General features: G+C 35.0%; 1 protein-coding gene across 1 annotated transcript in view; it reads left to right on the top strand.

The window, feature by feature from the left end:
• LRBA (LPS responsive beige-like anchor protein) overlaps positions 1–23,214 on the top strand; it is a 346,581-nt gene that overhangs the window by 225,844 nt on the left and 97,523 nt on the right. Inside the window, exons 42-45 of the mRNA XM_015861117.2 lie at positions 8,051–8,168; positions 9,755–9,857; positions 10,661–10,776; positions 11,832–11,944. Coding sequence (XP_015716603.1) covers positions 8,051–8,168; positions 9,755–9,857; positions 10,661–10,776; positions 11,832–11,944 — 450 coding nt within the window. The remainder of the gene's footprint in view (positions 1–8,050; positions 8,169–9,754; positions 9,858–10,660; positions 10,777–11,831; positions 11,945–23,214) is intronic.

Genomic DNA, 23,214 nt, shown 5'->3' with positions numbered 1-23,214 from the left:
CAGTAGAAATTTTATAAAACAAGAAAGACTAATTGTAAGTTTTAACTTAAAAACAAAACAAAGAATCTCTACATTTTTATACCATTTGTCATTAAAAAAAATCTGTTTGATTCCTTCTTGAAGACAGTAATTTCCACAAAATCAGTTTTGATCATCTGAAAAATGGATTGATTAAAGCCTTAAAGTTATCTCAGTGTGAGTGATTAATCATTGATGATGAGACCACATCCTTGCAACTTGCTTTCTGTAATTTTACTGCACTTGTCCTATATGAGAAACAAAAATAATTTTGCTTTTATATTTATAAATAAAATAATTTTCTGGAAAGGTGTAAAATTTTTCCAGAAAAAAACAAAACAAAACAAACAAACAAACAAAAAAAAACCACAAAAAAACCCCACCTTGATCACAGTGTCCTTCAAAGATTTCCTATACTGGACAATTAAGACACAGAATTACTGAAAATAGTTCTTGCTGCTGTTCTTCAAGAGGATTTTAATAACGGGGTAGCAGAAATGCTAAGTCAAGGCCTGAAGCAGCAATTCAGCACCTGGTGTAAAGGCAGAGCCAACCCAGGGAAACTCAGGTGCATGCAGTGTATCTGAGTCAGCAGAAGGGGTGGAGCCAGGATCCATCCCTTCCCAGACTTCATTTAAGAGCTGGCAGTGGAGGTGAAAATATCTTTTGTTGGAGGTTTCTGTCTACCTGAGGCTTGCTAAGGGTAGGCAGCTCTTTTCTTTCATTTTTGTTGAAGTGGCTGGTGCGTTTAGGCTACTTTTCATTTGCTGTAGCCAAAGACTTTATCACCCCGCTATTATTAAGGTGCTTTCTTTGTCATTATGGCATTACTCTGAGTAATTTCAGAGAGGCACATCTGAGTGAGTGTCTTCCTCCTAAACTGATCTAAAGATTCATCTGCTCTCCAATTTTCATTATGAAGTCTTTTGTATGATCAGGTTCAGGTGTCTTTGCAAAATTTGGATTGTGGTCATACTACCTCAGGAGAGTTTTTGTTTTGTGATCGCTTTAATGAGTAATAAAACACTTCCAAAACCATCTCTGGTAGTGTATCACAATCTAAATTTGTGTTTTCTTTTTGCTTAGATCATGAGGAAATCCTGAAGTAAAATTGAATGATCTGTTTTCACTAAGAGTTCAGAGTATCTAAAGGCTCCTGTTCTTTTTTTAGTTTTTTATGCTAATAAACCCAAAGGGGAGCAAGTAACAAGGTAGTAAGATCTGTGCTGATATGAATTTTTATAGCTCGCAATGACAACAGAGAGTTGTGCATAGCTTTTGAAGAGGTCTAGACACCTGCTCCTCAGTAGCTTAGATAAACTAATGGCAAATGAAGTTTCCCAAAATTCTGTCTCACTTGGGGCACCTGGTCTGAAATGCATCATTGCATCTTTCACTGCTTTTTATTTTCTTGACATACAAACTGAAAAAAAAGTAGCATGTTGGTTTTTTTTGTTGTTGTTGTTTTTTTAGTGTTTATACAGCATATATTTAAATAACACACAAAATGAATAAGTCTTCAGATTTAATGCAGTGCAGTAAGGAATTTATGAATTTATGGTGTCTACCAGTTTATATGGACATCAAGACTAGCCAGAATTATTAGAGTGGACTAGAAGTACTCTCCAAGTTTTGAAACTTGTGATGTAATGATGAAAAATATGAGGAAATATTCTATTTGCCTGCTGTGCTAGCCATTGCTAAAGACAGGAGTCTGGTGTTATTTGTACACTGAGTTTGATTAGCACGCTATTTTTCTGATATTTTCTAGTCTGTTACTCATATTAACACATCAGTATGTGTATACACACAAGTGCACAAGTGTGAACCTAAGTATGTGTGTACCAGTGTGCTTTCATAAGGGTATTTCCATCCCTGGTTAATTTAAACCATAATATACAAGCTGGTTGGAATTCCTGCAGCCCCATTCATCAGATGTGAACTGTGGTGCATGTTTTAGTTGCACCTTTTTAATGATGCTTATCAAAGAATCTGAGTGGACACAAGTTGAAATAGCCACTTTTTTAGAAGGTGTAGTCGGAATCATTTGGAAATTCTTAGAGTTAATTCCTTATGGTACACTGTCTTGGTTGTGTGAAGTTTTTGTGTCTTCCTCTTGATGAGCAAATTTTTGCTAACTTAAATCAGAATGTAACGGGCTCACTAAATCAAGAGAGCAGTTGACTCTCCCAAGACTGAATTCTTGCAATTCTAGCTCTGTTTTATCATAAATCTGTGTTTTACTTCCCAAATAGAGGAAACTTCTCATATCCTCATCTTTGTAGGGCTTGGAGAGCCACTCAAGCCTTTATTTTTTTTCTTCTTGTTGAACTTCTGCGTTTTAGTCTGCGTAATTTAACTTATATTCCAGTCTTTAGCAATACGATCTTATTTAATCATCACAGAGAACAATGTTTTCTGCCTCTGGTAGTGAACCATTGTTGATGTTTACATCGAAGTGTTAGCAAAGGTAATCAAAAGGGGCAAAGAAATTATGAGGTATTGGAATTGGTAGAAAGGAGTAAGATAGCTGGTACTAACTTTGCTAACGGTGTTTAATGATTTATTGGCACATGCAGAGTGTTGAGAACCTCATAGTCAAATCAAAAGAATGAAACCTGTTATGGATAGAGGCCTTTCTGATGTGTGCGTGTATATATATATTCAAAGACAGATCTTGATGATCCTGGTGAAAGTTATCTGCAGTTAGTGGAGGAAGACTGCTTTCAGAAAATCTGCATTGCATAATTTTTTCACTTTGAAAAACAGCTTCAGTGTCTGGGTAAAGAGAGAAAATATAGTTGTGCATCCTCTATTTTAATCATCTGGAAAGTATTTTTCATGTCATCACACATGTACTGATCTGTAGCCCGTGACAGACATTATTCATTTCCACAGAAGTTGTGTTTTTATTTGTATATAATTTTTATTTTTAGATCTATTCTGTAGTTGGGAGCAGTTGCTAAGTTGTAACTAATGATTAAGCTATTTACAGATCCAGTGGCTTTAAAGTATATCAGGCTAGCATAAACAGTGTACTGTGAAATAAGAATTTCAGCTTGTGGTAAATCTGTCTGTCCCCAGCAGCTTCAGGTAAAATAATTTTAGCCTTCTAAAGCACATCAATTTGCTAGTCTGTGGTTCATGTATCAAAGAGCATTCTATGAAAATATCAATATCATTGGTTAATATAAATGAAATTAATTTTTAAAGGTGGGCTAAAGGTTGACATCTGAAAAATTGCATTACTTTGCAGAAGAGAAATTTCTGTCTTCTAGTGAAATTTCAGGTCAGAAGGGCAAGTAATTTTCACAATCTTCAATGGGAACCAGTGAAATATGAACTTCATTGTCACCTAGCCCCAAAGCGATAAGATAAAATGAGCTGATACATCATTTGCTGTGGTTTTATCATCTCCTTCAGTAATTGGAAGAGAAAACATAAGAGTCCTTTACCACCCCCCCTCTCCAATCCCTTCACCACCCACACCCAGGCATAAGCCATTTTGCTGTGATCGATACAAAGGTCACAGAGTATTTATTTATTTATTTATTTATTTTATGCTGGGTAAAACCATCTAGTGGAACATTAAAGTAATGAATATGTTTAATTGAATTTGTCACCCATGAAAATGCTGAACAGGATTGTGTAGCAGACTGTGTGCTCATAGGAGGGACTGGATGGAGGACTACTATTTGAGTGTGGATTTCAGGGGCTGCATGTATTTGTATCTATTATTTAAAAAGAACATCTTAATCACTGTTTTCAAGAAATTTAAGATAAATGATAAGCTTTGAGATTTATTTAAAAACATTTGGATATTAAACATTATGAATTTTGGACATATTTAAGTGAACAATACAGTAAGACCTGGTCACTGCAAATGCTACAGCTAGGAACCATGTAATGTTTGGATGGTAGAATCTGAAGACACATTTGCAAAGCTGAGTTTGTGGTGGAGATCCAGATTCCTACTGAACTGTGAATCAGATTTTATATCCTATACATGTTGTAATTTTGCTTTCCTGAACAAAAATGGTCCCAAAGGACTTTCCCAAGGAATGCTACCAGAAGACTGTATTTGAATACCTTCTCTTTCAGCTGCAATCAAACTTAAGTGCTATTTAAAAGCAGTTTGTTTGTTTGCTTCTTTCAGTATTTAGATTAACGTGCTTCATAAATTTTTTAGGAAAAGATCTCAAGAAAAACTGTTGTGAGATGCACGAATATGCATCAGCTTTTTAAATAAGCTATTTAGTTTTTATTTTACTCACGGCAGTTAAATTGGCTGGCACATTAAAGTAATGTAATTATTCAATTGCAGATTCAGTTCTGTAATCCATTGCAGACATAATTACTTTTAGCATGTTCACATTTTTAAGATCAATAATACTTTTCTCTAAAATAGAATATGCAATAGCTGATTTGTTTGCTTAAAATGTAAAGCAAAATGTTCATCTAGTCCTCAGTAAAATACTGCTTTCCTCATTCAGGAGGCAGTTGAAGGGGTGTTTTCTTGTAACTATTGCATGTAATCTTTTACAGCAGACATTGTTTGTGATCAGGGTTCAAGAGGGGTTTTGAAGAAAAGGTAAAGTGGGGTGTTTGGTTGTACACTGTTCAAAAGTGTATAATGAATAGCTTTCAAGTAAGCATTTCCATGTTGGGAAATCAACTGATACCCAACTATGAACTGTGAGGAAATGATTTGCTTATGCATGATCTCAATTAACAATCAGCAAAATTGTATCCGAGTTTCCATGCATCTCTGATTTCAGTCTCCTCTAAGTGGAAAATGAAGTTGTCTCTTCTTCACCTCTTGGACACTTGGTGAACTTCTTTCTGTCAGGTAGCTTGAGGGCCTGCAACAGGACTGTGAAGGACTGGCTGCAGGCTTGGGCCTCATTTCTAGTATTTGAAGTAAATAAGGACTTCATGCAAAGGTGAAAGCAATTTTGGATTTTAAATAGCTGTGTCATTCCATTTCTTCATCTGGTTTGCTGAAGTTGTACCATGGAGTAGTTTGTTTAATAAGATGTTTGGAATTGTGGAGCCTTATGTGGTTTATTTCTTTACTTTCAAGTGTTTTTAACTGAGATGGGAAACTGTTAAAGTTGTATTTCCTCCTACAAGGTGCAGTATCTTCTGAAATAAATGAAACGTGCGGTAGATTAAAATCCAGTCTGATGTTTTGAATCAACTGAAATTCTGTAAATACCTGTTTGTGTGGAAAAGGAGGTTCCGTTTGTGCATGTTACATTAGATTGTTTCAGAAGTTGGTCCATAACTATTACTGGAGCACACAAAAAAATGAAAATAAATAGAAGTGAACTCAGAGCATTGTACTAAAGAATAAATAAGATGGTTGGTTTCTATGATGTGTGGCTTAAGAGTTGAAGTGGGTAAGAACAAGAGTAGTTTTTGCAAGTTGTAATTTTGAAACTGAAATTATGAAATGTGGTAGCACTAATTAGGAAAAACAAAATCCCTTTTATGAAAATTAAAATTCTTAATTTAAATCTCTAGCCAGTTTCTGCAACTAGTAGGTTCTGTTAATAAAATTGGCTATCTGTCAAGGAAAAAAAGGTTCAATTTGATTTTCATAAGGAATCTTTACCAATACACACATGAAAGCAGTGTGTCTGTGCCCTGGATCTTTCATCTTGTCTGCTGGGCCTGCTAAACACAGAGCAATGGTAATGATGCAGTTTCCATAGCAACCGGTTCATTGGAGGGCTAGACCTCTGTCTGGGGTGCTGTCAGTATGCGAGGGGTTCAGAGAACAGAGTGTCCCAAAGAAGGGCTGCTTCCACCTAATCCAGTTTTAATTGAACTCCAGAGACTTTGAAGTGAAGCTGCGGACCAGGCAGTTACTGTTCCGACTAGGGATGGAGGCCTGGCGCAGCTAGGCCTCAGCTGCTCTCACTCCTGATAACGGCTGTTAATGAGTGGCCTGAAGAATTGCTCTAGTGAGGACTGCTATCATGTCTACGGTGCAATCCAAGTTTGGGCTGTAAATCCTGGTGTTTCAGTAACTTCCTCATGGCTGTATGAGGTGTCCAGTATAAACCAGCTCTGCTGTTTTCAAACTGATGCTTTTCCTTCCAGTTTGGGGTGGGGGTGGAAGTGGGGCTTTTTGCCATTTACAGTGTTTCCACTTCCTCTACAAATGTCAGTCCCACTGAGCAAAAGTAATAATTATTCAACATGCTGATTTTTCTCACAGTATCTGTGTAGTAAGGTTGAATATGAAGTGTTCTGATTTATAATGTCAATCAGTCCTTTCAATTGCTGTTACAGAAGTGCAGAGAGATGATCCTGATTGTCTCTAAAAGCGATCACTGAAATTATAAGCTCCAGTTTTCAGGTCTTAATATGAACAAATATCAGAAAAGTACTTAGATTTTTATACACAGGCCCCGCAACCTTGTCTTCTTTGTCACCTTTTAGGATATTGTGCTCTGTAAAGTATATTTATATGCATGTGATGAAAAAGCCAATAGTACTGTAGAACTGTATGGATCTACCAGCAAGTGGTGCTGGGTATGGATCTGGTATGGAGAGTATGAGCATGGCCCCACTTGGATAGTTCCCCTTTGAAAATTATTAGTAACCCAAAGCAATGTCTGTTCCTTTCATCACATTCCAGGAGTTTTGTTTCAGAATAATTAGGCATTTTTTTTCTTTCTGTGTTCTTGGAGTGCTGGAAGAGGAGAAGTTGTCTGTTGCACTTGCACTGGGAGGGAAGATTTTCTAAAAAGGAAGATATGAGGGATGGTTTGCTTAGTAAACTTGGAGCTTCTGTGCTAGCTGCTTTTGGTTCTCGCCAGTTGGTTTTTTATGAAGTTTGCAGATATGGTGCTGTGTTTTGTACTGTGCTATGCAACCCCCCCCCCTTTCTGCGATAATTAACTGCTCTTTGTGCTGCAAAAACTGATTATCTTCGATCAAATACTTCATGCAAGGCGAAGTCCTCCTTGGTTTAAAACCTATTAACAAGTGATAGTGTTCAAAACCAATCTCCCTTATGTTGAAGGCTTGAATTTCACTTTCTTTTAGTTTGTTTTTTTTTAGGGTTTTTTTTTTTTTTTCCCCCCCTTTCTTTTATTCCCAATGTATTGCTAAGTGAAATTGTTGTAAGGGTGATGGTGAGAGATTATACTTAGATCTCCTTTTCTGTGGTGGATTTATGTTTGAAGTGTTTGTGTTTACTAAAATGGACAAGTCTCATATTTTCTTTTGTTTGTTCTTTGTTAATTTGGGGCCCAACAGCGTCCAGTGTTGCTGTTCCTTAACACTTACATAATTAAGCATTGAAATGAAAAGGAAAAAGTGAAGAAACAAAGAAGCAGAGTGGCTGAGGACTAAAAATGAGATTAGTTTGAACTGTGAAGGCAGACTAAGCATCTGTGTCTGTCAGATGGGATGACAGGAATTGTAACAAGTTACTTTGACAACCGCTTACTCCATAGAGAGATTATGCTGAGTTCATTTGCAGGTTTGTATTTAACCTTAGCTGACAAAATGATACTTAACCTTTTATACAGACAACCTTTATACTTCCAGAATTAATGAATGTTGCCTGAACGATTAATGTAAGGAATGTTTTTTCTTCCTTGAAGACTTTTTTTTTTTTTTATTTTTAACTTTGTTACATTTCTCTTATAACAGTGCTAAATTGAGTGTGGATACATCTGATGGTACTAGTAGTTCACTTCAGAATATGCTTTTGTATTTTACAGCCTTTCTTGCTTTTCTGAAACTCCCATGGAAGACAGTCAATTATCTTTAAAGGAAAAATAAGGGCAAATTTTAAAAAGGGTTTGATATAAACAAACAGTTGAATTTAGCCAAAAGAAATCCATGGTGGCCTCATAGCATTATTTTAAATATGAGCAACTTTTAATTTTCCTGTAGGTTTTACATGTGTTTGGTAGAATCTGTGCTTGTGCATCTGTTTCTCTTTCAAAATATGTTACTTATGCTGATAACATATTTAAACATACTCTCTTACATGTTCAATTTCTTCCAGATTCTGGCATATACAGAAGGACTCCATGGAAAATGGCTCTTTTCAGAGATTCGAGCTATCTTTTCCCGACGCTATCTTTTGCAAAATACAGCTCTGGAGATATTCATGGCAAATAGAGGTATTGTGAGTTTAGAGAAATATCAAGTATTGTTTGTTTATGGGAACATATTCTTTCTCTTTGGCTGCTTACTCATTCCGTTTTTGTTGTGGATTTTGTAATCAGTAGAGAGTTTTGGATTAAGTGCCTCAATATTTAAGTTCGTATATTTTTGAATTACAGTTTTTGTTTTTGCCTTTTTTTTTCTTCTTTTTCTCCATTGAGGAATTATGTTCAGACGTGATAAGTGGGAATTAGTGATACTTCACTTTCATGTGTGTCCGCATATTTACTTGGCATCCCCTGAAAACTATTGTTTAAGGCATACACTACCTCTGATCTGTTATACTTGAAGATTTTACTCCTTCCTTGGAGGAGGGTGGGGGAGGGGGGTTGGCAGTTATTAGTTATACAAAGAAAACAGAATGAAAGAACTACACTAACAGACTGGACCAGTGACTGATTTAGCTTCATTCTTTATTTCTGGTAATAATATTAATGTATTCTAACATTTTTAAGCATAGTCAGTTATGCAATAATCTACAGTTTTCAGGTATCTCTAAAATATAGCTGTGCTTCCCTGTTCACGTATCAGTTAGACCTCATTGCAACTCTAAGAAATAAATTTGGGCTTAACCCTGCTTGAGTATGAACTTTGTGTTTACTTATCAGTTCCTTTCTCAGATACACAATAGATGCAAATTGTAGTGATTTAAGATTTTGGACAAGTTTCTTCTGCTGTGATCTCCTTGTAGATTTTAATTTAGATTATATGATGTCTTTACAATTTGAACTAAGACTCTTCAGACACTTATAGTCCTTTTTTTAGTGATAATGAAATTTTTAAAATTAAATTTTGAAAACTTAGTAGGTCCTAAGAGGACACTTCTCAAATGTAAAGCACTTTTTTCTCCTCTGTAATCAGATATTTTTGTCCTGAAATCTTTATATGTTTTATAGGTTAACATTTTTAATACAGTTAGTATGACAGTCATCAGGTTTTGTCTTAGTTTAAAATGAACTCTCATCTTGCATATAGGCGTTAAGGAATCAGACACAGATTTTGCAGAGCATGTCTGGGAGTGCATGTTGTCCACAAGTATGTTCATCATGTGCATAAACACTTTTTTACTTAGGATCCACTAGTTGCACTTCATGAAGTTGGAAATGTTTCTTGGTGATCACAATTGGATTACCTAATCAGATTTTTAGTTTCTTATTTCATTAGTATCATTCTGTTATTTCACACAAAATATGAAGATAATATTTTCAGAAATGAATATATGTAGAAAATGTCTACCCATTAAGCTAATATATATATATATATTACCTTTTTGAAATTAATCCAAGTTAGTTTTTATATACCTATAGATTTAACTTCTGTTCAGAAAGCAGAACAACTGCAGGCCTTATGAACTTGCTAATTTCAGTTGAAATTCATCTCAGTGGAAAATAGAAGTGATTTTGGAAATCATATGAAAGTGTATTGATAGTAATCTGAAGGAAGCATGTCTTGTTTTCTATCTGCTGAGCACTTGATTACTTGAAGAGAAAAGCTGAAATAAGTAATACAAAATAGCGTTATATTTCAACTCTTATGTTCACAGTGGGTGTCATGTTCAACTTTCCTGACCAAGCAACAGTGAAGAAAGTGGTTAATTGTCTACCTCGGGTTGGTATTGGGGCTACCTTTGGACTACCTCAGACCAGGTATTTAACAATTTGAGTTAATTATATCTGTGAGGTCTGAGTGTTTTTATTTTTTCATCAAACCAACCTGTTTGGTTTAAAGCGTTTATACCTATTGTTTTACAAAATATCCCTGCTGGTTCAGCATGCTATTTAGAATGTGTTATTCTAACAAAAAATTTTGGATTTGGGATTGTGTGATTTCTGTTACAGAGAATGGATTTTCTTTTTCTCAATAAGACTTAATGTGCTTAAGGAAAATAGAACTTGTGGTTGCAAACCCACTGAAATGGGTTTAAGATGGGTTCTAGTACTTGATTAGCTTTTATGACAGTTTGCAGTTGCATTAGCTTGACCATAACATCCTTGAATTCTCTCTAGTGTTTAAATGAAGATTAAAATGATTGTTCCTAATCAGAAGGATATTCTAATCATGTTTAGACCAATATAAGCTGAAGAGCATGTGAAGCATTAGTAAGGGATATCTTTTTGCTCTAGAGTACAGGGTTCAAATTTGTTTTGAGCAAGTGGGAAATCAGTACTTCCATGTCAGACTTTGTGTCTTTTAATCTTTAGGATTAAAGTCAGCAGCATAGTTTTATGTTCACCAAGGCTGTCCTCCATGTCTAATTTGATTGATTTCCTCTTGCATTTAAAATATGTAAGCTTCAGGTACTTAAAACAGCAATTTGATTTAAATAGAAGTATAGCATAGAACTAGTAAAAAGAAATGTTCTATTGCCACTAAAATTTTCTTAAGTAAAAAAGGAAGATCCTCCAGGTTTTCCCATTATTTTTCTCCAATGTTTACTTCTGTTTTTCAGACGCATTTCTTTGGCTAGTCCACGACAGATTTTCAAAGCTTCCCATATGACCCAGCGATGGCAACACCGAGAAATTTCTAACTTTGAATACCTGATGTTTTTAAACACAATAGCAGGTAACACAGATTAGTATAAAAGTCATGAATGGAAGCATTTAGTTAGTGGTGTCAGTCTCAGCAGTCATGAGGCACAGCTAGTTTTTTCCCCTTGAACAAATAACTTTTCCTGTCATAGAATCATTGAATCACAAGGTTGGAAAGGACCTACAAGATCATCTAGTCCAATTGTCCTCCCTTTACCATACCTACAGAAAACCACTAAACCATATCTCCTAGCTCCCTATCCAGATGCCAGGTCCACTCTCTGGGAGTTCAAGATAACAGTTTTGCTAGTCACTCATCTGACATCTCCAAGAACAGAGAATTCTACAGTTTTGTGGTTCCTCTGCCCAAGACAGTCCCCAAACTTCATGTCAGTCACTAGTCCTTTGCTGTTAGTGAAGAGCAGGTCTAGCAGGATACCACCACTGGTAGGCTCTTGTACCTGCTGCTTAAGGAAGTGATCTTCCATGCACTCTAGAAACCTCTTGGACTGCTTTCTCTGCTCTGTATTATATATATATCATGCATATAAATACACATACGTACATACATATATCTGGGAAGTTGATAAAACAGCCTTTTCCTTGAGTCTTTTAAGAGTGGACAAAATGAAGACAACATATTAATGTGAATGAACTTCTGTGACAGTTTCTAAAGACAGGATAAAAAACAAGTTACATTGCAGGTTATATGTAATGTGTGTATGTATTGTGTAGGTGATATATATTTTGGCTTTAGGAAGGTTTTTTTGTTTTAAAGGTAGACAACAAGTTGTCAAAAGAAGAAAAAGTGCATAGAAAAAGAATGTATTTAATTCTCACTCTTAACTGCTTGCAGAAGTTTACAGATAAGTGAGATGAGCTGCAGTGTTTTAAATACTAGCAGTTTGAAAACTTTTTAATTATCCCTTTCAGTAAAGCAAAATAGAGCACTGAAATGATAAAGGATCTAAAGTAAATTACAGTTCATTTGAGGAGCTCATAAAATTATATAGTTTTATCTTCCAAGGTTGATATTTTAGTTAAGTGGAAGTCCCTTAATTTAAGCTGTTGTTTTTTGTTGTTTGTCAGGTCGCACTTACAATGATTTAAATCAGTACCCTATTTTCCCTTGGGTTCTTACCAACTATGAATCAGATGAGTTGGACCTTACACTTCCTAGCAACTTCAGAGATTTGTCAAAGGTATTTGTCGTCATATATACCTTTTATTTTTCTCTTCGTTAATTATCACAGGAATTTTCAGTCTAATTCACGTCTTCTGCAGTGTTTGCTGCTTTTGTGGAAAATGTAAAGGAAAAATTGTAATTAAAACTTGTCCTTTTAACAAACGTCATCAATACAAGATGGTAACGTGATAAAAAGAAAATAAAAAATGAAGGTAGTTTTTAAAAGTTCTTATTTTCAGGTAATTATTGATGAAGCCAAGCGTAGATCTGTTTGAAAATTTTCTGAGAATTTATTTTTTCACTTCAGATTTAGTAATTCAACTTTTGTAAGGTATTGTGCATCTATCATACATGCATATGTATCTACAGGTATATGTTTCTATCTATGTATGCGTACATATTCTGACTATTCCATACCTTTTGCCTATACATTATTATATATGATATATACAGCAACTTTTTTACAGGTTTTAGATACAGATCAAAAGCAAATAATATTTTATGTCCAAAGTTGAAAGGTACTCAGGTACTGTCATTGTAGTGTTTTCTATTAGTATTATTCTGTTTGACTGTCATGAACTCACTGCTTTATCAGAATGTCTGACTGATACAAATCTATAATCATGGGTAAACCTACACAATGCACAGTTTGCATTGTAACAATTTTTCAAATTTAAATAATATTTTAAAATAATAAGAAATTATTAGAATTGAATGAGTGCTTTCTTAATAGTTTCCAGACAGAAAAATATAAAAACTCTGGAGAGTGTACAACTAAAAATATCTGTCATCAGTATTGATTGAATTTTAAGAATTATGTGAGAGTCCAGGAATTTGATCTTATTTCATACTACCTACCTGTTCTTTTTTTTTTTTTTCGTGTTACCTTTATAGAGGAATTGGTGATTGGATGAATTACATTTTAGAAAAAAAACTGAAAACTTACAAGTACCATCAGATCTGTGCATCTTGAATTAGCACATAAAATAACTGTACATAAAATAAATTTTATTAATGACTTCCTTGATTATATTATTTTTGCAACATCAGTTTCCTTTATTTTTTTTTGTTAAATTGTACTGAAAATATGATGCCATGAATGAAATAATTCAAGTCACAAAGGACTGCCCAGCTATTATACTTCTGAGGAATCTCCTTTTAATTGTATTTTGACTTCTAAACTTATCAACTCAGATGACACTGTAGTACTTAATGGATTTGTGACAACTATCTGAAAATATTAACCATTAGCACTTTGCTTATTTACAACTATGAAAATGCTTGACTGTAACGTATATTGTGATATTTTCATTGTTATACAATTGCCTTTAGAGTAGTGTGTCAAAATAAGTGATAGTTATGTATTATAGCATGTCTATGGTTTTGGACTGTCAAAGATTTAAAAAATATTTAAATATATTTCACTTAACATTTTACCTGATTTTAACAATCCTCCTGTGGGACTTGCATAGTTATTCTGGTCATGTAGGTAAACATTTGTAAGGTAAATATTCTTGCTTTTTTTGGTTGATAAGACAATTAAAATTGAAGCTTTTTTTTAGAAGTTGCTAGTAAACATTATGTATCGTAAAGTGACAAATAGGAATAACAGTTTTGTTAATATATCAGCCACAGTTAGTAGAGATTTAAAGAATTGTAGTGCGTAGGTTAAACCAACACTTTATTTAAGCAATTTCTTATGGAACTGTTTTGAACATCAGTCACACAATGATAAACCAAAGCAACTGAAATGGATTGTGGTTAATATTACTGTCAGTCTGACAAACGCTCCTGACAAATGCCAGGAGTGCACTGCCAGTCTGTTACCCTGCCTTGACTTCAGTGTTTATTTCTTAAGAGGTCACTATGGTTTGGAAAGAGTATTACATATTATATGTATAGCTGCATATATTTTATTTATACAGCAGACAAAGTTTCCCACCAGAATGTGTCACGTTCAGAAGCACACTTTTTTCTTTGTTCACTGGAAGCAATACATTTAATGTGTTTCTGGACTTGAGTAAGGGAACAAAAAATGAAGTGAAAATACATGGAATACAAGAGTTATCAAAGCATGATTTTACATTCTCAGAAATTTGTTATAAGATCTTCTATGTGAATAGCTGTTGATAATTTGTCATTTAAAATTTTTGTAAGGTCATAAACTGACACTACTAGAAGAAAAACATATCATTCTTAAATCTTATTTTCTCTTCACCATAGCTACATGTGTACACACTAGTATTTTATTCTCGGTTTCATCATTTTCTTGCAATACTTGATAAGTTGTCATCAATTTTGTGCTGACTGTTATGTGAGTAATTAGTTTTGTTCCAGCCAAGTGTGTGGAAAAAACAAAACAAAAAACACGCCAAACCTCTCACCTTCATCAAAATGGGTTTTTATAATTGTTATGTGAGACCCAGTGATATCAAATACACATATTAATTGCTATGACAAATCAGACTAGGTTTTTTATTTTAATGTAAAATTCATTGTTGAGTGTTCTTCAGCCTATCAATCTCAATTGTGTTACAAGCTGTGCATCTCAAGAGCACAAATTCAGTGTGTATAACTTGTGCTTGAATATCTTCCCATGTGAGGAGGAAGAGAGGGGGAAGAGGATGAAATTCACTTATCTCTAGTTAGTTTTGTCTAGGAGATAGAAAGCAGTAGCTGTTTTGATCTGCATCTGTTGTACATCTGCAAATGTAAAAAAAATGGCCAAAGGGGCATTAAAACTTATAGACATTCTGTGATAAATGCTTTCTTTGTAGGAGATGTAAAATGACATTTTATTCATTTCATACACCAACACAGGACTCTATATAGTGTCCTGAACTGATTAACTCACAAGAATTACTCAGTGTCCTTCTAAGAACAAAACATGTTCCAGAACTGGACAGTGAAAGAAAGTGAGAAGAACAAGATAATAGGAAGCCAAAATTTCAGCACTGATGGTTTACTTTGGTAGTCCTTTGCAACTGGAATTTGGACACTGAAACCTGTGACATTTATCACCGTTGAATCAACAAGTTCCCTTGTTACTGCCTTTCAGTAAATTCATCATCAGTATCTTTAACAAAAGATAGCACTTAATTGAAAATATTTCAAACCAAGACAGGATAAGCTCTGAAAGAAGGTGTGGATATTTTTCCTCTTGCTGTAGCTGTATATTTGAGCTCCACACCTGATTGTGTAAAGTGTTGTTTTTTTTGTTTTTTTTTTAAGCTTTGAAGGGAAAGGAACCATTTAAACAGGAAGGAGTAGTCTAAACAGTATTTTGATTTTCAGGCATGCATGTGTTGGTACCATTTAAGAAACCATTATAAAGCAAAATTTAGGTGAGAGAACAAAGTCTGTTTCTTCCCAGTCCGTCACCTTTGATTATAGAGAGGACTAAGGAGGAAATAGGGAGTTTGTGTTATGGGAATTACCTCTTTAAAGAAAGCTGTGCATGCATATGAAGTTCTCTTGTTCACATTCCAGGACAGTGCTATCATATTTGGGCTGTTACAGGCTTTCTTTCTTTGGACCCAAAAATCTGTTGCAAACTAGGAAATCAGACCAACTAAAATGCCCTATAGGCTGATATATTCCACTGCAAAGTTTGGTTTTAATAACATAAGTTTTTTTTCTACTTCTTAAAGAGTGGGGAAAAAAAAAAGATTTTGTAAGCCTCTGCAGTGTCAGTAACCCTCAGGCAGGTGCCTTCAAGGACTTCTGTAGGTAATAAAGGTGATCAGTGGGTGATACTGTGGGTAATAAAGGTGATCTTCTCTGACAGTTGATCTGGGTTTTTTGGGGTACATTTGCCAAAACGAGGAAACAAAACTACAAATGGTCACACGGCTGTGTAAGCAACCTGCTGCAGTGCCTCGTTCCCTGGCTCCAGAGATTGTTTTTGCAGCACCATGGTCAGACGCCCCGCGGAATGAGTCTATCCGTCGGATGTGGCGCTTCAGCACCAAGGACAGAGACCGCGCCAGCCGAGCACGAATTTTTGGGGATAGACTTTTTGTGCTGATATCTTAGAGTCTCATGCAGCATCTAATATTGGATGTTTTTCTGAATTTTCACGCATGTTTTATTGCTTATTTCTCTTATGGAAACCTGTTGAGACTCAATCCTCATCTAAGTACGTCTTTGCAATGATTTATCTAAATTATTTGCTGCATCTTTGTGTTATTTTTTTTTTTAATTCTGGGAGAAAGAAAATGAAATAGTTACCAGATTCGAAGTAGATGGAAGCAAGCTTTTCACACAGTACACAGCTAAGCTTTGAAATTTGTGGCTTCAGTTTATTGTAGATAAAATTTTATGTGAAGTTTTATTGAAAAACACCTGGAAGAAAAATGCATTCAGAGCAATAAATATATAAGGGCTACTCTGAAAAGCAGTGCTTCCTGTTTTATTCTGTTTGCCTATGATGTCAGAGGTGGATGCTGGTGTGGTATGGCACTAGAAGTTGAACCTTTCCATCAGTGTTCTACATCAGCACTTTCTGAATGTTGATGGAGACCAAAGAATGGACACAGTGAGTAGTGTGTTTTAGCAGTGGTTACCTCTGCAGATTTTTTTGAAGATATAAAAATACAGGCTCTTGTTGATTGATGTGGAAAATGCATAGCTAATGGTTGTGATGATGTTGAAAAAAAAAAAAAAAAAGTGTTTTGTAGCTAAAAGTTTTTCTTTGTCAAATGGTGTTATTGTGCTCTTTGTTGTAATAAGTAGGTAATAATTATAAGGCATTAGTTTCAGAGTGACCTACCTCATGTTGTTAAAGAAGGGTGTGAGAGGGCATGTGGAAACCTATCACTGTACTGTTTTTCAGTTTTTCATAATTTATGATTCCTTCCCATTAGAGATAAAAATGTTGTGTTTCACAAGTTTTTTGGTCTCTCCTATTGTGAACATGCATATGTTTTTTATGTGCCAGACCAGTAACAAATTACTGCTATTTTCTGAAGTTACCGTTAAGCATGATCATTTCTATGGAAGTAAGTTTTTTTCTATCTTTGTATATGGTTTCTGGGTTTGTTAAGCTGTCATAGACAATTTGTCAGTCTGTTGGGGAAACATGTTGTCTATACAACTGTTGCTATGCTTTAGCTGTAGTAATTTTACAAGTTTATATACTCAGCTTAATTATTTAAGGTCAGTGCTTTCGTCGATGTGACGTTGTTTTATGAGTTTAAATTACTGTGTATTTTTTGTCTAGCCTAAATAGTTTTTCTGCCTGAGTAGAGTAGTGCTAGACTTTTCTTTAAGGGCAACTTCTGGTTTATAAAAATATTCAAATAGAAAAACTAAAACAAAATATATTGCTCTTCATTTCAGCTAACCCCTTTTATTATTGTGTGTTTTATTACACTGCTTTTTGGGGGGCTTAATTAGCACCAAACTTGCCTTTACAAAAAGTCTTGAAAAAGAGTAACATGCAGTGATACTTTCTTTCTAAGATACTTTGGATGAGGGAGAAAGGCTTGTGTGCCTTGTGTGAGACTGTAAGTCTCTGTCTTTCTGTAACACTTCTTTTCACTCTTCTTCACAACACTGCCACCACTGCCATGTTATTTCCTCTTCTTTTTCTCCTGCCCTCTACTTGTCCTCTATTTCCCTTTTTTCTCCCTCCATTTTTTTGTAACCATAACACTGCTGTAAATTCTAAAGAATTTTACAGTGGCTCTTTTTGGCAGTACATAGCTTTAAATTGCAATCTGCAAAACAGCTAAGGGCACCAAAAGATTTGGTAAATCTACTTATTTTTAGTATATAGAAGGAGAGAACATGTGCTACTCAGCGGAACAGAGAATGGCGGACCCCATTCTTATCTTCTGTACCACTCTGTTATTCTAAGTCACCAGTTTTGGTTGTTATAAATCCAACTATTATGACTATCACAAAAATACAGAGTCAAACTATCCCAAGTACAGATTAGTAAATAATTCATTTCACTGTTCTGGGTACATAATATATACTTAGTTGACCAATAGCCTAAGAGAGGATTTTATATGTAGAGCCAAACAAAAGCAAACAAGAAGAGGAAATGTAAAATGTTTCACAGCACATGGAGAATTCCTGATTTGAGTGCTGATCTCTATCCAATTTCTCCTTTAACTTAAGTAACTGAAATTTGCAGTTACCATCTCATCTTCTGACGTTCTATTTTTAGTACTTGATGCTTGCACATGATGAACAGCATTTACTTTGTGTATCCTAATAATAATCTGCATAAAATAGAAATTTCTGTCAGCTTTTAGCTTCAGGTCCAATGATTTTAGTAAAACTGAAAAGGAATGTTTTCATTTCAGATTATTTTGTATAGACCTGGTGTTAAGTATGATGGCTGTTGATTTCTGAGACAGCATCTTCTGTTGGCAGAGGAACATGATCTGTGAAGGGAAGGCAGTGTTTTCAGAATCAGTTGCCATGATTCAAGTGCATGTGGCTTCTTGCTAAATACTGTTTCTGAAAATCCATAAAGGGATTTTTTTTTTTTTCTTTTCTGTTTTTTTTAACAAGTAGATGATACAGAGATTTCTTGCACTTGGTATCACGGACAGTATATGCAAACAGTTGTTTTTGGCTAGCAGTGTTATTTTGTTAGTAATGCAACTGCAGTGCCATATCCTCTTCACCTCTGGAAAACAGCCTGATTTCTCCTCCTGATTCACAGAGACATAACTTCCTTTCTCCCTGACCTTTTGAAAGACTAAAAAGCTTAATAGCTCCCTTCAGTTTACCTTCCTAGTGGTATTACAGTGTAGTCCTATCAACTGTGCACAGTGCGTGAAACATTCAGTTATGCTTAACAATTAATTAAATTTTACATAAAAGCATCATTGCAAGTTTGTAGTTCAGTAGTGCATTGTTTCTAGAAAGTCTTTAGTTTTGGAATCTGTAAGCTATAGCATTTGATACTACTGTTATCAATGTGAAGATGTTTTTTGAAAAAGTAATTTCAGAGAAAGCTTGTAAAGACAATCAACCATTTTTATGCAGTATATTTACTTAAAAAATGTCTCAGTGGTTTTTGGATGCATACATTGTATTAAATTTATTTTAGAAACAAAGAGATGAGAGGATTATGGCATTTTATCTCATATGCAGCGCATTGGGAAATGCCCACAGACCCTACACGTGATAAAAATGCTGATCACAGTCTGCTGATTATACTTGTCACTTAGATGAAATAGCTGCTGGGCAATAGTTCTCTGCACCTAAGCTGCATGTGGAAGTATTAAGTGAGGTGGCTGGTAGCCAGTGGTGTAAATAAATTAAAGATGTATCTTGGTGAAAAATTCATTTGCATGCCAGAATAACTGCAAGTTTGTTTTACTGGCGTGCCCTTGACTAGCTTTTGTTGCAATCATGCTCACCAAGACTGTATATCTAGATATACTGAGTATTTTAATATGAAGTTGTATGAGAAGGACAAGTCCTAAAGTTCCACCTCTGTGAATAGCCAGTAGCAGGAACCTACTGAAAGAAGAAAAGAGCATACAAAGCATCATCCTTTCCTTCAGATAACTTGCAGTATCTGGCAGGCAGAAGTTTAAAGACTACATAAACTGGGAAAACAATTTGCACAGTGTTTAATGGTGACTGGAGGTCTTGTGATCTTCTTTTCTTAACCTGTTTGCATGTGTTTTGCATTGCTTCCTGCAGCAGTGATTTCAATTTAATTACATGAGAACATACAAATGTCTTTGTTCTGTAATTTGAGTAATTATGGAATTTTAAATTTAGTGTACTCTCTGAAGTCATGAAGTCTTGTTTTTTTGCAGCTCTTTTCTGTACGTGCAAATGATTTAACTTCAGGCCTACAAATAACCAGAGGAGCTATTCTCCAGAACTTGTTTTAGTTTTTATCCTATTTGATTCCTTAATTCCTGTGAATTTACAAGTGATGTAACTGTATGAGATGCCTGTGTTCAGAGTAATGGATTAGAAGGGTAAGCATGAGCGTAATGACCTTTGAAGATGCTTAGCATCATTAAACAAACAACTAGAGGATGGCTCAACAAGTCCACCAGAGATGTATGTTGATCTTAGTGATTAGAAATGAATCCAGTGTAGTTATATACATTTTTCTGATTTCATATCGTGATGTAAAAATTAGTAAAGTACAGTCACTAATGTTAATGAATATTACAGGGTTTCAGTATTGCATATGCAAAAAGTATGTAACCACCGGATTTCTTATTTCTCTAAGAAATCACTTGAAGTTCTAGTAGCTGCTTATGTTGTGGCTCTCAAAAACAGTGTATTGAGTTACTGAAATATTATTTACAATAACATTAAGGACTGTACATATGTCTCTCTAAAAGTAAGACCTCCTATGAATATCTATGGAAACTCCAATGAGGAGCACTATAACGCTATTTAACAGTGTTTTGTAGTTGATAATTTGTTCTATTTTTCAATATAATTATGACCATTAGCAGTGCATTTTCACCAGCTATCACAGGAGCCTGTAAGCTGTGCTTGTAAAAATCTGCATCAGCAGAGGTGACTCACTGCTACTGTCACTACTGCTGAAATGCATCATCCTCTACTGTGCTCACATGCACCGTTTGATCTCCATCAATGTTAAGCAAGCATAAGTAAATTTCAACATATGCTGTTTTTTCTGCATTAAGAAATTCATTGACACACTTTTGTTACGTACACTCTTCCATGTCAGATGCCATTTTTTTTTATACTGTCCATCTGCTGCCATCTGTTGCATGGCAACAAAGTGTAATGGAATATTGATAGGAAGCTTAAACTTCTACTGTCATGCCACTGATGCCATGGGCCAGCAGAATAAGACAGGAGGCATTACTTGAGTTTAAGTTAGAAATGGAGGGGTAAAGATTGTATATTATGTAAGTGCTCACTGAGACTGATTATAAAATTTCTGTCAAGTTCTGTCCCATAGCAGCTTCTGCCAAATTTTGATGTTTGAATTCATAGTTTCCCCTTCTTAGCCCAATGTTGGTTGCAGGATGCAGATATCAACTATCAAACCCATTCTTTAAGAGCTGAGTTGGTAAGGGTTTGTTTTCTCCTTGGTAGATTGTTTTCTTGCTTTTAAATCTTTCCCAAAGCAGCTCAAGGATCTATTTGGTAGATCAGTGCAGGGAGATCAAACTGTTTAGCAGGTGATTGTCTGTAGTTTTCTTTTGGCTACAGTTCTTTAATGAATTTGAGTTATGTGTGGTTTAAAGGTCAGATGTCCTCTAAGGAAGTTGAAGTAGTTGCAGGATAACATTTCTAAGAAAACTGTATTTGGCTGTTTGAGAGCAAGAGTGGTGTGTTTTAGCAGTAAATGAGAATATTTGGTGCCCTTTCTCAAAAATTAAGAATGGAAAATTAGTGATTTGCATTTTATGAATTTCTTTCCAGATGTTTCCCAAATGACAAATATTAATAAGGTTGAGATGCAATTAAAACCTTACATCTTGTCTTTATGTTTCTGTCCGGGAAAAAGAAATTTAACTTAGATGAACAGGAAGTCCTAACAATATTACAAGTACTGGCTACTTCTGTGAGTTAATCATGTGCTGGTAATACATACAGTAACTAAACAAGCAGTTCTCTATAAATGCAGATGTGAATGGATTGGAATAGAGTGTACAGCACTTGGTGTATTTATAATAATGAGAAGACTAACAGTGGAACGCTGGATAAATTTCAGATACCAACATGTGAAAATATGCTGATAAAGTGGGCAAGACACAGAGAAATGTTAAGGCTAGAAGAAATACCTTAAAATGTAAGGTATGAGGAGCTTATCAGCTATGAGTTCATAGTGTTGTATGTAAGAGAAGAGCTAGTTTTAACGTTTGAATGATTAAGTTATTTAAACAGTGATGAGCTATAGAAGTTAATTGGCAAAGAAGTTACATTTTTTTGGTCATGGTGAAGTTTTGAAATACAGATTTTTAGGGATGATAGTTTTGCACAATTTTTATTCTGCTTATGTTAAGTAATGAGCAATGTTCCCAAATGCGCATATTCCTTTTTTAGCAGTGTCTTTGTTCTTGAACACGTGTGGTTGAGTCCAGGGGAGATTCTGCTCTATTTAGAAGAGCAGTGGACATTCTGCTTGTCACTGTTAGAGGTGTTTGATGGTGCAACAAGGCATCTTCTGAAAATGGGGGCAAGGTGTGCCACTGTTCTGGTTCGTCTGGCACCAAATAAGATTAAGGAGCAGCAAGTATAACCATACACCATAGTTTCTGGACATATTTAACAGCAGTAGATCAGTGTGTTTTCTCAGTTATTTTTCAACAAACAATTCTTTGTTCTATCTCAAATAAAGAAAAATAGATTGGTGTAAAGTCTGAGGCTCGCTCTGTCCAGCACTTGAGAAAACAAAGAAAACAGAACCTTCCATTCACAGTCCGTTCTACATTTTGGACCATTTTCTATTTTTCAAATGAACTTGGAAAGCATTTGAGTTACTCAATTTTTCAGTACAGTTTTATAGCTTAGTAACCGTGGCTTCTTTTGTCTTGACTTCTGCGATGTCACTACTGTTTTTGCTTGTTAGAATTTTTCTCCCTCTACCTTTTTTTCCTCCAAGTAAATCATTATTTTTAATTGATAAGCTAGTACCTAATTTTCTTATCTTAAAAGTGATGCTGTAAAGAACATATAGTCTGAAATGGATGGATATGAAGGCTCTTACCCCATGGTTTTTCAGTAGTCCAAAGCAAAGGGAAACCACCTTCAGTGGTGCAGATTTCTGGTCTCACAGCTACATCTAGCATAGTTTGAATTTACTCATTTCCCTTTCTGTCTATCCAGAGAGGAGAGAGTCCAGTATATAATCATGATTCTCTGTTAATTTCGGAATAAAAAAACAATTATAACATTTCAGTTGAATCTTTTACTAAATTAGAAGTCAGAGGAGATTCAAATATGCTTATTTGTGCTTTATTCTGTAGCTCAAGCTCAGTTAACTGTTTACAGTGAAGTGTAATACACTAGAATCACCTCATCCTTAAAAGCAGTTGTCAGAAAAATATGGGCCTGCCTGGTAGAATGTATTAGCCCAATACATTGTCTCCATTTTATTATGAAGCTGCTAGGGAAGCTGTGATATACAGCACTGTCATTACAGATCTATTGTTAGAAGGGTCCTACAGTCTTCTGTGTGTTGCCATTAATTTATAGCAGTAAACAATATGTAGTCTTCCAACTGCAGCAAAGCAGAATCTTTTAATGAGGTGGATGTTATTACCACAATAAATCAGTGCATTCGTGTAATGTATAATTCAATGTGTGTATTCC

The sequence above is a fragment of the Coturnix japonica genome, chromosome 4 (assembly GCF_001577835.2).
Source record: "Coturnix japonica isolate 7356 chromosome 4, Coturnix japonica 2.1, whole genome shotgun sequence".
NCBI classification, from domain to species: Eukaryota; Metazoa; Chordata; class Aves; order Galliformes; family Phasianidae; genus Coturnix; species Coturnix japonica.
This window is presented reverse-complemented; position numbering and strand designations above follow the sequence as displayed.